General features: G+C 41.9%; 1 protein-coding gene across 1 annotated transcript in view; it reads right to left on the bottom strand.

Annotated features, from left to right (window-relative positions):
• ICOSLG (inducible T cell costimulator ligand) overlaps nucleotides 1-11,025 on the bottom strand; it is a gene marked incomplete at both ends in the record, with an annotated part of 58,913 nt that extends 47,888 nt beyond the window's left edge. Inside the window, 6 exons of the mRNA XM_084289943.1 lie at nucleotides 2,245-2,280; nucleotides 3,433-3,609; nucleotides 5,176-5,457; nucleotides 5,992-6,354; nucleotides 8,152-8,192; nucleotides 11,012-11,025. Of these exons, the coding sequence (XP_084146069.1) occupies nucleotides 2,245-2,280; nucleotides 3,433-3,609; nucleotides 5,176-5,457; nucleotides 5,992-6,354; nucleotides 8,152-8,192; nucleotides 11,012-11,025 (913 nt within the window). The remainder of the gene's footprint in view (nucleotides 1-2,244; nucleotides 2,281-3,432; nucleotides 3,610-5,175; nucleotides 5,458-5,991; nucleotides 6,355-8,151; nucleotides 8,193-11,011) is intronic.
• Between the last annotated feature and the right edge of the window lie 5,288 nt (nucleotides 11,026-16,313).

The following is a 16,313-nucleotide window of genomic DNA, read 5'->3' as shown; positions in this document are numbered from 1 at the left end:
CTGAAATAATCACATCCTAGAGTTGTTTTATCCTATGTAACCAATGGATTGAGCTGCAAAGCTTTAATGGATGTCAGTGGCACCTTTGGTTTCTTTTAAGCTACTTCAGAGAAAGAGATGCACAAAGCCTACTTGTGGTCAAGTGAAACCACCTCCCTGAGGCTCCTGTACAGGCAGTGGAGGGATCCCTCCAGAGAACAATTTATAAAGGCATCATTAGCTCCAGTTCCATATTTCTTCTCAGTGGAAGCATCCTGCCCCACCAACTGCAATGGGCATCTGGAGAGACTAACACTACTGAGATGAAGCTATTCTTTGCATCCTTCCTTCTCCCAGTTTCCTTTTTTTTTTTTTTTTTTTTTTTTCCTTTTCTTTCCCTTTGTAACAGCTAAGCTAGTGTCAATAGGTTCTTCATGTTTTTTTCAGTATTTGGGATTCCAACCCCCAAAACAATCTTATCTTCATGAAGTCAAACCACAAGAAGTACAAACTTATTTACATCAATGTTGAAAAGCAGAAAGCCACAGCAGAGCTTCCCTGTGGCTGCAACTTCTGCAGTACTTTACTCCCTGACCAACACACAACTCACTTGAAAATCTCCAGTAATCACTCAGTCAAGCTAGAATTTCCCCAGGAGCCCATCTTCTTGTCCCATGGCAGCACCAGGTATTTTGAGACCATTTCTGACAGATACCCTTTTCTTCTTTTGGTGAAAGAAAACAGGCCAGCAATGAGTCTGGACTGATGGAGACTTGACAGCCTGCACAGACTCCCTGAACCTTGGTGCTGAACAACTATGACCCATAGAAGAGATGCTTTCCTAACATGCAGTTTAAATCTTCCTTTTTTTAAGACTCTTGTGCCTTAAGTGTTGTTTCTGTGGGGTTAGTACAATAAAAAACTTGTTCCATTTTCATAAGGACTCTCCAAAGAGGGTTGTTATTCTGTCCCTGCATGGCCTTGCCTTTTCCAGTCTAAACAAACACAGACAATCTTGCATCAGGTTTTGGACTCTTATTTGGGTGACCCAGTTTAAGGGTAAATTAGGACTGTACTGCCTCCATGTCTCCCATGGCTCTGTTGGCAGACAACAACCCTCAGAAGTAGGTCAGTTTCTGACAGCAGCGAACCACCAATGCTGCTGTCCCACCTCCTCTTCCGCAAATGGTGCAGATGTGCAAAGGGAAACATAGTGTCTGGAAGGGAAGTGTCTTTGTTTTGTTTTTAATGAACAAATTGTGCCATAGTGGCCTTCAATATAAAATAAATATTTACTCCTATTTATGCCACAGAGGTTTTTCTACTTAAAGAATAAGTCCAGAGACTACTTAAGGAATAAGTCCAGAGGTCTGATCACAGGGGGCCTGGTATAAGTCAGGCGAGGAAGAAGTTGACATTTAGTAAATAGCTAAGATTATGTTAATGCAACTCATAGGAAAAAAAAAAGAAAATACTTCCTTATCTGAAGGACAAAATCTATTCTTTCTACATTAACCTCTACAGAAACAGTGTAATGTCTGTTGTTGTTTAGCAAACAAAACTGTTGTGGGTTAGATTGCAATTGCATGACGGGTCTGGAAAACAACTGACCATTAATCCAGTTTTTATGACACAAACGTTTTAGGCATTTTTAAGGGTTGTTTTGCTTCTGCTTGATATTATCACTTGGGTTCATTCACAGCATCTCTTAATGCAGGCTATATTTTCTGTTGCTTTAACTACTACAAGCTGTGGTAGAATCACAGTATTTTCTGTCTGTTCTGCAAAGACAGCTAGCCAGATAATAGTTATTTGCCTCAGTAGAACTACCAAATGAAACATAAAATAGGCAGGTATTTCATCTTCTATGTACTTTCACAAGTGCCCTGTGCTGAGCTTGTTTTTCCAAAGGTCCTGGTTTTTTTGTCCTTTTTTTTTTTTTTTCACTCCACTATAGATGATAAATGAATTGCTAAACCAACTGGCCTGCAATATTGCAGTCTTGCTTATAATAATATTGAAGGTCTGAACTTTTCTCATTTTTTTTTGCTTGGAAATGAGAGTACTTCTTTTTCTTTTTCTTTTTCTTTTTTTTTTCTTTTTTTAATTGGGTATGCACAGGCTGAGGTTCATCAACAGAAAGTGTTTATAACATCCAGTAAATCTAACCCAAAGACTTTGTGGTGAATATGAGTACTGAAGTTATTGTACTGAAAAGTTAAGCAATTTTTGAGACAAATACAGTAACATATTTTTAATACTTACAGTTAAGTTTTCTGTTGTCTTCATTTGGTTGGACATCTGTTGAAATAAATAAATATAGCGTGTTAAGTGTGGAGCATAGATAACCAAAGTCTTAACAGTAATGGCATTAATATTAAGCAACATCCACCAGTGCTGTAGGGTTTACTCTTCTAAATTCTTTTTGGACAGCAAAATGGGGTCCATCCTCTATTTGCTTGCAGTCTAGGTCACTGTTTCAGCAAGGATACATTTTGTGCTTAAAGCAACAGCACTGCTTCATGTTTTGGGACAGAGTGCCCCTGCACCACTCTTGGGTTGTTCCTAAAGAGAGAACATGGCCCCTGCCAACTGCTACGGAGGCTGGGCAAGATTGTTACCCCACTTTCTCTAGGTCTTCTCTGGAGCAACTGTACTTGCTAGCCAGGAAGAAGAGGGCATGGTTTGAAAGTGTACCTTGTTCTTGCTTGTGAAAAGTGTGGCTGCCCCACTCCTTTTTCTTAGATGTTAGCTCTCATATCACTATAAAGTGGCTTACACTAAGTACTCATGTACATCAGCAGACTCAGTCTGGTTCACAAGACATCTTTTAGAGCCACCTTTTCTGTCTTGCTAAACATTAAGAGCCCTACATATGGGCAAACGTAGATATACAAGTGGACACATGTATAACATGAAGTGACAGTGAGAACTTACAGCCATCAGCTATAGCAGTGCTTTACAGCTAACTTGTAGGAAACCACTTAGGAAATTCCCAGTGGGATCTTGAATCATCGGTTGCCCAGTCAGTGACTCTAAAGCTCTCTGGACAGACTTATCCTGATTTTTTGCTTGGGATTGGGCTAAGCAGAACCAGTTACTAACCCCAGTCCTGTTCCATGAAGGCACATCCCTTCCACCTGTCCAGAAGCAGCCTGCAGGAATTGCAGCTGAGAAACTATGGCCTGAGCTGGCACAAAGTCTGAGCTACTCCTATATCCAGCGGTTAATTTCTGTAAGGTTCAGGTGCATTAGCAGAAAATCATGCACAGTAACATGCTGTGGGGCATTATATGTCCTCCCCAGGGCACCTCAGGTATTTTGTAACAGTGTGATTTCCTGCTGTTGTATGCAGGGAATTTATTTCCTTCCATGCACTGAATAACGTTGCATATTTTGGCAAATGAAAAATAACCCTTCAGATTTGGTCACACAAATTAAGGTCCTCATTACCTGTGTATGACACTAGTTTGGAAGACCGATGTTTCCACAGCCAGCAGATTATCACAGCTAGAAGAGCTAGCAGAATGACAATAGAAATGATGCCAGCTGCTTGAGCACCTCGTCCACCTTTTTCCAGGTCTTTGTGACTTTCTGTATTAGAACCATTATTTTGCTTTTCCTGTGTGTCTAGAAAAAATAGAAAAAAAGATGTAATAAGGCATAAGTTTGCACACTTCATACCAGGCAATTATTTGACCACACATTATGTAAATAAATAAAAATTCTGAGGGACTAAATATTTATGCTATTCATATCACTGTGATTATGGTGGTATTTTTTCTGAGCAAGGCATGTTTCTATCTTACATGGCTTGTTAATATAATCATACAGTGCCAGTTTATTCCTCTCTATCATCACACTACACAGGTGGATCCTTCATTTTCTTTCTTCTTTCCTGCCACTTGGGAGACTGCATATTTGAGCTTGTATCTCGACTCAGTGGGAGATAAATCTATACAGAATCTATAATACAAGTCTGATAGTATCATCAAACTGGGTGAAAATCTCTCTTAAGTTAATCATGAATTCTCGCTGACTGCTGAAAACTGAGTTTCAAATTACATCTCTTACTCTTTTTCAAGTGTGATAGTGCCTTTAGAAACAAATAAAAACTAATAAGATGAAGTTGTTTTTTTTTTTTTTCCCCCAGAATACAATATGGCAATGTCAATAAAAAAACTAATGACAATGCTACTTAGTTTTCCTTTAATTTGAGATGACAGCAATGGTATGCTACCACATAAACAGTCTATTGTTCAATTTTTGCTCATGCGCATGATTTTTGTTCATGGAAACTGCATAATCTATATTGCTTGGCTATGTTTGAGGGATCAGTCTTGTTAAATTCAGAATATGCAATCACTTGCTTAGGTAAACTAACTGCAGATATCCACCAACAGCTATACAAATGGCCAAGCCTCCTTGCAGCAGATGCAGAAACCTGGGAAGGAAGCAGGACCATGCCAGACAGCTTCTCTCCACAGCAGGTTAGGGACTGTGATACTTACTATTGGTACTACAGTTGTAACTTCTCACGGCTTTTCTTTGTTAATGGCTTTCCAGTTTAGTGAAGAGCTGTGAGGCTAAATACTTGTTCTTGCTGTTGGTCACTTAGATCATCAGTATACATTTTATTACACTTGTGACATTAGGAGAGTTGTTCTATTGGGCTAATGCTACCTGTTTGTTACAGGCCTACTTTAAGCAGTGTGCTGAGTTAGAACTAAAGTTAAACTAACTTTAATTAAGTTAAAACAGAACTTCAAAACCAAGCAGAGCACAAAACAAATATGAGTGATGCAAAGCCATGGGGCAGGGGGTCAGGAACCACACGTCCACTGCATGGCAACACTTGAAAAATTACTTCACCTCAAGCAGTCATGTTTGCAAGGAACCCAAGGGTAGAGCCTAGTGACTGCCTTGGGAGCAATAGCTGCTCAATGCCATCGTCACAACACGCTTGATGGGGTGTTTGGCAATGTGGATCAAGTCAGAAGTAAACATTAATTCCATGGCAAAGCAGACCTAGCTTGAGGAAAAAAAAAACCTGAGCTTTCTCAGCATTTTTTTTTAGAACCACTGAATTTTAGTATGCCCCTCATTAGAGCATGATAGAACTACTACAGATATATCAACCAGCGTGGCTCTATCCGCTATCTAGAAAACATGAAGATGTATCGTGAAGGAACTTACAGTTGGCTGATATATTTTCCTGCAGTCTTTTATTTTCTATGAAGCACTCTATTTGCATATCAGAAGTTGCTTTAACCTTCAGTGTGCTAAGAACGCTGTAAGTGCCATCGTCATGGAGGGTGATGCTCAACTCTGATGGAAGCAAGCGACTGTTGTCCGTCCTATTTATCCAGTAAACATTTGGTTCTGGGTACCCGTTGTCAGAGCTACAGCTGAAAGTCACTTCTCCAGTACTGTTACTGTTTGTTACTGGTCCGCTGAGTATTGGTTGGCTGTAACTAGCTGGAGAGAAAGAGAAAAAGAAATGTTTGTCAAGATTTTGAAACGTATTGAAAAGACAGAACTTTGACATGGCTTCTGAAGCAGAAGTTCTGGGTTTCACAAGACCCTCACAACTTGAAAAGAAAACATATACAGGCTTGGTTCATAAGCCAAAGATCTGAAAGAACTGCTGGCAGGGCAGAAAGCTGAAGCCAAACCCCAAGGAACAGAGCAACTTAAGTCGCTGTCACCCAGTCATGTGCAAGCACATATCAATGAAATATTAATTTCATTTCACATTAATGAAAAGCATTCCATATTAATGAAAGTCAACTTGAAAAAAAGCCCAACACTGGATAAACAGTTGTTACAGCTGCTCTCCCAGTTTTAGATTCCCCATCTGTAGCATTTAAAATAAGCAGATTTCATTTCAACAAAGTATTGAAGAAGGTTTCTAACTCAAGGGTATATTTATATACAGTATTGAAATGGCACTAACTGGAAAAAACAGAGTTAGACTTTGGGCAAATACATGCAAGTGGTAAGAGTTCTTACCTGCTAAGCTGAGAACCACTTGTGCCTGGTGAACTACTTGGGTGTATTCATTTGTCTGCAGCACTACACATTTGTACTTGCGCTCATCGCTCTGGCTGACATTTAGTAGGAGCAGAGAAAAATCGCCTTCTCCCAGTCTGTCCCACAATAACTGAGTCCTGTTTTTAAAGTGAATACATTGTTCACTTTCATTGTCTTGACCGGAGATCAGCGCATGTACTACTGAACACTGCTCTTGAACATCATCTATTTGCCAGTACACCCGTAGATTATTTAAGCTGAGTTCTTTTCCTGGATAAATGCAACTCAGTGTAGCATTATCTCCAAGTTTACTGATAACAATCGTCTCCTCCAGTGCAGCAACTACAAAGATAAAAAGAGAGGGAGAACAAAGGGAGTTAGTATTAGTATTTATAACAGGCAGGAGAGCATTCTCACTTCGTGGTCATTTCATGGTCATTCTTACGTCCTGACTTGCTCCTTTTCGTCAGCACCTAATTCTCTACTCTGTACTTTCCAAGGGACCTTTTACAATACCAAACCTCCTGATTATTTCTTTCTGAGGACCAACTCAGGGAACTAAGTGTTCCCTGCCCTATGGGTGGAAGGCAGACAGACTAAACTGACTAGGACTGACTGCAGACACATATGCAAGTCCTAACACATTAATAATCACTTTTTTTTTTTTTTTTTAATTAGAAAAATGCCAAAGAGAAATCACAAAGACTGGAAACCCTGATAAGAAAGAGTGCTTCCATTATTTTGAGACGAAAGTAATTAAAAACGCAGGTAAAGAAAAACACAAAACAGCGTGTCTCAAAGTGGGCAGGTCATAGCAATAACCTTTTATTATTACCAAGGGTGTAACCCTCTCAACAAACATACTCAGATGGGAAACTAGCATGCCCAGATACAGATAGTGACACATCTATTAGACATGTACAGCCTCTGAGAACCAGCTGATATAGGCCAGCACAATAAAGAGCAGTTTTCCTGATCTCCAAGGAGGACAGAGGCAGCCTTTCACCTCTCCTCCACCATAGCAGCTGGAAAACCTCCATTGATACTGGTTGCTGAGACCAGAGCAGTATGTGTAAATGCTGGACTGGGTAAAGGAGGGTGAGGCATGGTGCTGGGTGAGAGAAAGAATCATGCTGGGGAGTGAACTAGGGAAAGAAGGATGATGGCAGTGAAGGTTTAGAAGTATAGATCAGAGCATGGTGTGGTGGGAGGTGACAGCGTGTTAGGTAAAGGGCAATATGTCTTTGTGTTGATGCACTGAACTCCGAAGGAGCTCACCCACAAGTCTGAGTTGGGCACTCTGGTTTAAAAACACCACTGAAGTGAGCTCACTGCTTTCAGGGAGGAAGGTTGTATCTGTTCTCCAGGCCCTCGTCCTCTGCTGGGTGCAACAAGAAGCAACAAGGTTGAACTGCAGCTGGAATGATGCAGCTCAGGCTTGGGGAAACCCCATGTAGCAGCAGGAAAAGTGATGCTGTAGAAGACTTTGCCTGGGGGCACCTCATTCACTGGTCTTCTTTAGGACAGGCCAGCCAGCATCAACTGGGACTGAATCTTATACAGTTTGTCCTGATTTTGGCACCAGGGGGCTTTCTTGATGACTTTGTTGAGGTTCTTCTCAGTCATTAAGCAAGAATGGAGGAGAACAGACTCTAAAAATATTTAAGTATCACCAGGTGATGTCCTTTAACCTTATCTTTGTTCTGAAAGGGATTTTTGGAACTGTAGTAAGAGACTTACTAATACTGGGCACTGAGATACAACAATGTATAATCCTAGCCATATTGTGAGTACTGACTTTATGCAAGCATGTTAGATCTGTCTATCAACAACCATTTCTACGGCCTCTGGCTCGCACTCAGAAATAAGTACAGGGGGATATTTGTGAAGCAAGCACAGCAATCTGAACAAGAGCATCCATATGATGCTTTGCTAGTCTCTGTATGGAAACTCATAGAAATTGATTTTTTCTTTCTTTTCTTGATGCATGTCACAGGAACATTTCACATTGAGGAATTCTCAAGAGTCTTGCTGAAAACATGCAGATGCTTATATTACACATATTGTGACTAATCTGCTCATTTGCCAAACTCTTGTAAGGAGGACAGCTTAATTTTAAATGAAGTGTTCTCAACTTACCAGCTCTCAGAATATGAAGGGACAGTAACAGAAATCCACAGCTAAAAAAAAATAAAAACCAGAGATGTTATACAACAGATGTTAGCTTCCCTATTGTTTACATAAGTGATAAACATAATATTGATTGTTTCAGTATAGTAGCAGAAGTAGATAAATTAAGTACTAGTGGCAATTATGCAAATTCCCATTAAGCATTTGCATTTTTTGACAGCTGCAAAACTTCTTGTTCAAATAACCTAATTGTGGGTGGGTGGTCAAGGCCACAAATAGAAGCAAAATGCACTAATATTGGAATCAGAGCACCAGACCTGACACCAGTGTTGTGCCCATCTTTCTTGCTACAAACAAGCTATGGACTGGAGATCCAGCAGTCTCTGCTTGGTACTGTGATCACTGGGAGGGAGAGCAACTGCATGGGCTTAGGTCCAGGTCAAGCCCTGCATCCCGCTGTTGTGCTGGTAATACACGAGTCACAATTCTGTTTTGTTGAAGGACAACAAGCAGCTGACTGTGCTGCTCACGATTTGTGAGCTCAGTAAATCACATAAACAGGAAACGTGTGATAGCACAGAGTTGTCCGAAGGTTTTGTTGGAAAGAATTTGGCACATTTTATTACTCCAGAGGGATAAATCAACAAGAAAACCTAGTTTATCTGTAAAGCACAAGTGATTTAACTCTCATCCCACAGGGCTTTGAGAAAGATAAATGTGCAGGACTTTCCCAAAAGTTAATTTAAAATAGCCCTTCAGTGACCATACTTAGCTATAAGTCATGCTCTCCAGACTTCTGTGGCAAGGAAGATGCTGGAAAGGTCTGGGGATGGAGCTGCGTGCCTGTTTTCCCACCTTGATGTTGCCCCAGGTTGCAAACCCGAGCCAATGGGCAGCAGGACACCTGCTCATCTCCAGTTTCCCCAACTTGTTTTTGCAAGCTGGGGCTTATGCTGGAGTGTGAGCTCACGCTGATGGCCTCCTCTCAGCCCTCAGCCAGGTCTAACACTGAACCAAGGGTTGGGAGTGAGGGGGAGAGCTCCCAGCACCCCATGCCCACCAGGAGTGAGCCCCAGGGTCTCCCACACAAGAGCATTGCTCCTTCCCAGCTCTGCTCCCACCAGCTGGCAGGGCCAAAATTGAGTCTCCTCTGCTGGGGAGAAGGGTCTCACACTTATCCTTACCCCTAGGAAAATCATGACTTGCCCAAACATATTTGGCTACCCACGAAGAAAGCAGAGGGCGTCCTAACAAAAAAAAAAATAATCAACCTACACTTGAAGCCCCACACCCAGCAAATGAGATGGGCAGAGTTTAAGAAAGAGTCAGTGTACTTTTATATGAGGAAAAAAACGTTTATTTTCCTTTTTATGTTCTCCAAACTGGTTTCATAGATGAGATTAAAAAAGTTTAAGTGGATGTCTACTGTACAACATTACTGCTCTAACACTTATTTTAACAAATCTACAGTCAGCTCTAAAGTCTCCCAAGTAAACACACCTAAACACCCCAAGGAGGCAGCTCTGCTCCTTTTTGTGGCTGCAACTTTTGGTGCGTGGGGTTTTATATTGTAGTTTTGCCGTGTTTGTATTCTGTGCAGGAAGATTAATATACTTTTTGTGCCAGGCTCATGGATGTCTGCCTTGAAAAGATCACCTGAATGGAATCTTAATCCCGTGGTTGTGTTTGTTTTGCTCTTTCCTGCCTAAATTAGAAACTATTGATATAGTAAGTCATTTGAATGAAATACAGAACAACAATTGATACTCTCTAGGGGACTCTGCAGGGAATTTCCCAAGCTAGGTATTTGCTGATGCCAACGAACTTTCATCTAGTCAGCCAGTGCTGATTATTTGATGTATGTAAACAAAGCAGGTTTTGATTTGCTATCTTAATAGATAATGTCACAGTCAAGATTGAACAGATCTATAGACGTTCATCCTCCAACTAGCAGTTTGCAGCTGTGATAGTCTATGGGCTGTCTCAGTCCAAACCTTCCCATGGAGTAGCTTTAATGCCGAGCTCCTAATAGAAAAGGGGAGAAACTCTTGCCTGCAGAAAAACCTGTCTTTTGTCCCGTATGTAGGCTCTGATCATGCGTTCATCACACTGTCAGTGAACTCCGCTAACCTCAGGTGTAATTGCATTAATTTCCATTGAAAAAAAAAAGCTTTAAAAACATTTTAAAAAACTTTTTAAAGTTTTTTTTTTTTTTTTTTTTAATTTCAATTCTTTCCCACACCTTCCCCTTCTATTTTTCTTTTTTGATGTCATGTGAAACGGGAGAAAGTTGCACTTCCTCTTTCATACATTCTTGCTCAGTGAGCTTATTCTTACTACCACCTCAACGTTTTCACACGCTGCTTATTTCAGACCCAAGGGATGCTGCCGTTCTGGCACAAACTAGCCGGACGAAAGATGCCCTGACGCTTGTAGTAACAACTTCGGGGCTTTTGCCCCACAGACTCGCTTCGTGCCCAGCCTCGCAGCAGCACAGCTCCTCTCGCATCCAACAGCAAGTGCCCCAAGCGGCGGCTTGGCCACCCGGCTTTTCCAACACCCGCTTCAAGACAGCACCAACTTAAGCAACACGAGCTCGACTGCTCCCCACAACCCCTTCAAGGAGCAAAAATGTTCCTAAAAGGGCCAGCCGGCCCCGCGCAGGCAGGGCTTTGCCACCACCGTGTCCTAGCAGCGGAGCCCGGCGCCCCCCGTGCTGCGGGTCCCCGAGGTGCCCAGCCTGCCCCCGTTTTCCCAGCCCACCCCCAGCACAACATGCTGCCCGGGGAAGGGTAGCAAAGCCCCCCAGCTGCTGCCCCCTAACCCAAGCGCCCCGCAATGCCTCCCACCCCGGGGCCCCTCCGCTCACCCCCGCGGTTCCATCGCAGCCGCGCCGTGCCGAGCCGAGCCGTGTTGTGCCGAGCTGAGCTGAGCTGAATTGAGTTGAGCCCGCTGCTGGCCGGCTTTAGGCCATTCCCCTTTCCCTCCCACGTCTCCTCCCGCTGGGGATTTCCGCCTGCAATGCTGGGCCGGGGCCGCGCCCCGCCGGGGGGGGAGGCTGCCGGTGGGCGCCCCTCACCGTCGCCTCGGGGCTGGCACCGCAGCCGTCGGCCGGTCGAGGCAACGGGGCGAGGGGCGACTTGGGTTGCGCCCACCCGGCTGGGCTCTGCCACTGAAATCGGGTTTCGAAACGCGTTTCAGAAATTAGGCTTGCTGCTGCGTGGTTAGGCAATAGCCCCGAGCACGGCTTGATGCGGTGGGCGGCGGCGTGGAAGATAAAAAGCTGCCATAAAAGCGTGTCGATAAGGGGACTTGTTGCAGGAGCCGGGCGTTTCAAAGCCATGGTTCCCACTTGCCAGCAGTTTCGCTTCTGGCTCCCGATGGGTGGCCGCGTTTGGCATCGGGCACCCCCGCCGGCTGGGACTCCTCCACCAAGGTCATGACAGGCAAACCTGCACAAATAGACACTAAAAAAGGATTGCCACCTTAACTTGGTCTTGGTTTCTTGGTCAGCCTGGGTATACCGAGAATTTTGCTGCGGAAATTCCAGGATTGTGCAAGGCCCATAGGTCTAAATGCTATTTCTGTTGCCAGCCAGGGTCAAGAAGGAGGACTCTTGGCTTCGGGTGCCTTAGCCAGCATTGCTTCAGCCTATCTGTGTATCACTGATAGACTGCAAATTAGTAACCCGGTCCTGGGTGGGTAGGCTCAAACTTAAAGGAAGATAAGAATTACAGTTGATATAGAACATGGTGGCAGCAGCCAACTTAACGTCTTTCACTGGAACGTATCCTGATGGGGTATCCTAGTTTGAGAGCTACTCCTTGGGTATTTTATGGGTGGTATTAAGAACAGTCACTCGGTGAACAGGGATGCACATGGAGTCGGTTCTTTGTGGCTAAAAGTTTCCTGAATTGAAATGCCTGTGGCTCAACCTTATAGGCAGAGTTTTAGACTTCTAGATATAAAATTGCGCTTACCAAAATGAATAGTTTAAGTGCACTCTTTTGATGCAATAATTTCTATCTTCCATGCTTTTTTTCACACATAATGGGTAAAAACAGTCCATTGCTACACACGCATGCCAGTTTGGGTAGAAAGGAATTTCAGAAAGAGAGAAGGAATATGCATGAAAGGCAAATGTGGCTCAATAGGTGGGAGACTCTCTGGGATCTAGATAGGTCAGGTGCCAACATCTTTGCCTGCATCGGGCTTTTGAATTGTTTTGCCTGAATCCCTGAGGAGTTTTTCATCTATAGAGCAACTTCATATTCTCTTCTATTTCCCTTCTAAATGGAGTTTCATGAACACTCAGCTTTAGGCAGGTACTCAGTTGTGTCTACCCACAGAAGTCCCCAGCAGTCCTGAAACACGAGGATATTCTTCTGCCAGTGACTCCATTCCTATAGCATGCACTGAAACACCCAGTGGTTATGAATACAAGTGGGCTCACTCCCAAATCACTGCCATGGGATGCAAGGTGCTCTTTAGAGAATGCTCCTCTCTTTCATTACACAGCAAAAAAAAAGAAGGAATTGCAGTGGGGAACTATTGTAGTTCACGTGGTTCCTTTGTTATATTTACACAGAAATACATTTTTATTTTCTAAGATACGGTTTTGTTAATGTGTTACTTACTCGCAATTAGGATATTTGGCTTTGTGTCAAAATATTTTTTTTTTTCCAAAATTTATGCAATATTTTTTCAAAAATATCATAAAAAAAAAAGAGTACCTAGAGTAGGAGCTACTCAAACTGTTATGTAGCAGACTGTTTTAAACAGGTATGTCATCTAGAGGAGCAAAACAATCCAGCTTATACACTGCATGCAACTGCAGAATAATACTAACTAGAGAAACATTGAAGTGGTATTGCTTACATTAAGTTTGGGATGCTTATCAGAGAATACAGAAAAACAAAAATCTGCAACTATTTTCACAGGACAAAAACAAGTATCTGGAAAACTGACAGCTGACCTCAAGCCAAAGTGATCTTATGTCAGAAAGAGCGGGTAGTACCCTGATATTAACAGCGACTGACTCACTGACCTTAGCTGGACATCCACTGTAGGGGGAAAAGTCAGTGCTAAATTCAGGTACAGGAAAGGCATCCAAATTTTCAGTGGCATGGAATATTTGTTTCAGCAGATGAATTCTGGGATAGAAAGCTTTAAAGGCATGATAAAAATTTGACTGGTGGAGGATTATGTAAAAATTGTCTAGCATTTGTTTTCTAATAATATTTTTTAGTAGAGAGGTTTTCTACCAAAAATATAACCAAACTCTCCATGACTGCATTGCTACTCATACATGAGACAGCTGCTGGGAGGAGGTTCACAAGGAGAGAAGCACGCCAGTGCATCAAGTATCAGAGTATCATTAAAAGGGCGGAAAAAACCTGGAAGTGAGATTGCAGGAAAAAAAGCAAATGTTGATCATTGATTTTCAAAATAAAACAATCAACTGAAAGTACTACAGTATACCCAGCATGGGTTAGGGTGCTTGTATGTTCTGTGTCACATTTGGTTGGTGCACTAAACACACCTTGTTGGTCAAAAACAGCCAACACTTTATTTGCCTTTTGGTATGCCATTTGCACAGAATAGATGGCAGAAGAAGGAGCAGGATTTAACAGAATTATCTCTATCAGTGATTATTTAAGCACATCAGCACTCTAGGAAAACACCCAAAATCTAACAGTCCAAATGCTAAGTTGCAGAGAATGTAATCTAGAGCTTAATCAGAAGAAAATAAATTGCAGAGCAAGTGAGCTAACTTGATAGCAGAAAAGAGGGGTGAAAGGCAAAATCTAGATAATGTAAAGGGGTAGAACCATCAATCAAGAGTAGCATTAGAAAATGGATTGAACACTAAGGATCATATTTCTCCTTTCTTCTTGGAAACATTACAAATTAGCACGTGAAGCAGAAGATCACTGCCAGATAAGCAAAGACATATTCAAATGGAATAGGGGTCCTGTGTCCTTGTTGTTCTTTCATCCATAAATATTTTACTGTGCTGTGACATTTGAAATATACCAATTCCTTGTGGAATGGACTCCACAGATTTCTGGCTTTTGTACTGTGGAGATTTCAGTACTTGAAATTAAAGCTAGTAAAATATGACTTGCAACTGAGAAAAAAGTCAGGATTAAAATTACAGTAGCACTGGCTACTTGTTCAATTTTATGTACAAGTAAAAAGCAAAAGAAAGTACAAAGCATATTACAACATTGTTGTGGTTAACCCTGGCAGGCATCTCAGTCCCACACAGCTGTTCACTCGCTCCCTTCAACAGTCGGATGTGGGAGAGAACTGGAAAGGAAAAAGTGTGAGAACTTGTGAATTAAGATAAAGGCAGTTTACTGGGTAAAGCAAAAGCCATACAAGCAAGCAAAACAGCAAGGAGTTCATTCACTGCTTGCCATTGGCAGGCAGGTGCTCAGCCACTTCCAGGAAAGCAGGGCTCATCACACATAACGATTTCTCGGGAAGACAGATATGTTTTTGAATGTCCCCTCAGCCTCCTTTTTTCCTCCAGCCTTTATTGTTCAGCAGGATGCCATGTGGTATGGGACATCCCTCTGTCTATGGTATGGGACATCCCTCTGTCTAGCCTAGGTCACCTGTCCTGGCTGTGTCTCCCCACAGCTCCTGTTGCACCCCCAGTCTCTTCGCTGGCAGGGCGGTATGAGAAACTGAAAAGTCCTAGGCTCTGTGAAGCACTGCTCTGCTACAGGTAAAACATCAGTGTGTGATCAATACTGTTTTCATCACAAATCCAAAACATAACACCATACAAGCCACTAAGAAGAAAAATATCTCTATCACAGACCAAACCAGGACAAATGCTTTTCCATGTCTAAAGAAAAATGAGTAGAGGTAGCCAGGGGAAGAGAGACACTGTATCTTAAAAGATAAAGGACAAGGTGAACATAGTTTGCAAAAAAGCAAATAGTTTCCTTGGCTACTGGAGACATCTGGAATAAAACAGCAAATCTGCCTGCTGAGAACGGACTGGTGATGAAATGAAAGAAAAATGTGATTCCGTATAAAATGTTGCATGATTCTAAGAACACACATTGAGATGACAAGCTTGGCCTGATACTATGGAAAAGAACTGCCAAGAAATACATTTGGTTAAAGTGAATGGACTAAGATAAAACAATAGTCTATCTGTCCTCTCTTTATGTTCTCTGTCTGACAGTTTGTTGTCACACTAGTCACTCAAAACATTGGCCAAAAATATCGCTTTGAACACCCTAAATTTCAACACTGCCTTGGGCAAAAATGGTTGCATTGTAAAATACTGGTGTCAGAGAAAGATGCACTCTGTCAGCATGGCAGCAATGACAGTTGATTTATTTATGGAAAGGACCATAATATATCTAATTATGTTGTTAGAAAGGAGTGACAGTATTAACATCTTTATTAGTCATGTGTAATGGGATAGCTGATTTCCTGTTTAAATAAAAGCAAGGAAATAACTTGGGAATAGTTTTACCTACTCACTGTGTATGAGTGCTTTGAAAAAAAACAGTATTGAGAACAGTATGTAATTGCTTAAAATGTCTCTTGAGCCTCTTCTGCTTAGTGTTCATTGTCCTGTGTAGACCTCCTGTGTTGTGAGTGATCCAAAGCAAAAGAGTACTCTTGTTGACTGAGTTGACCTGGCTCCTTTAGTTAGTTTCATTTCTGCTAGATGTCTTCCAACTATGCTAATAGATGCTAATATAATCACAGTATCTTATTGGTTGGAAAAGACCTTCAAGATCACTGAGTCCAATCATCAACCTGACCTCCTGGGTTCCATCTAGAGTGGCATCCAGAAATTATTATGAAACTTGTTCAGACCAAAACAATGCCCATCACATATCTAAAGGATATCATGTATCCTTTATGTGCAAAAATCTAGCAATTTTTGCAAAATATTCACTGATATGAAAATATTCCTCCTTCAAGAAAAACATTTCTGTATTCTGGGTACAGTAGTATTATCCAGGAATTTGTCCAGACCAAAACAATATCCATCACATTCCTAAAATAACATTTTAATGTTGTCTTTAGAATCAAATATTAGAAAATTTAGAAAAAGGCTTATTTCTCCTCATAGCCCAGTAAAATAGGAAACCATGTAACACAACAGGATGTGATATGAGTGCCAAGTACTGAGA

The sequence above is a fragment of the Netta rufina genome, assembly GCF_964035555.1.
Source record: "Netta rufina genome assembly, chromosome: 1".
NCBI lineage: Eukaryota > Metazoa > Chordata > Aves > Anseriformes > Anatidae > Netta > Netta rufina.
This window is presented reverse-complemented; position numbering and strand designations above follow the sequence as displayed.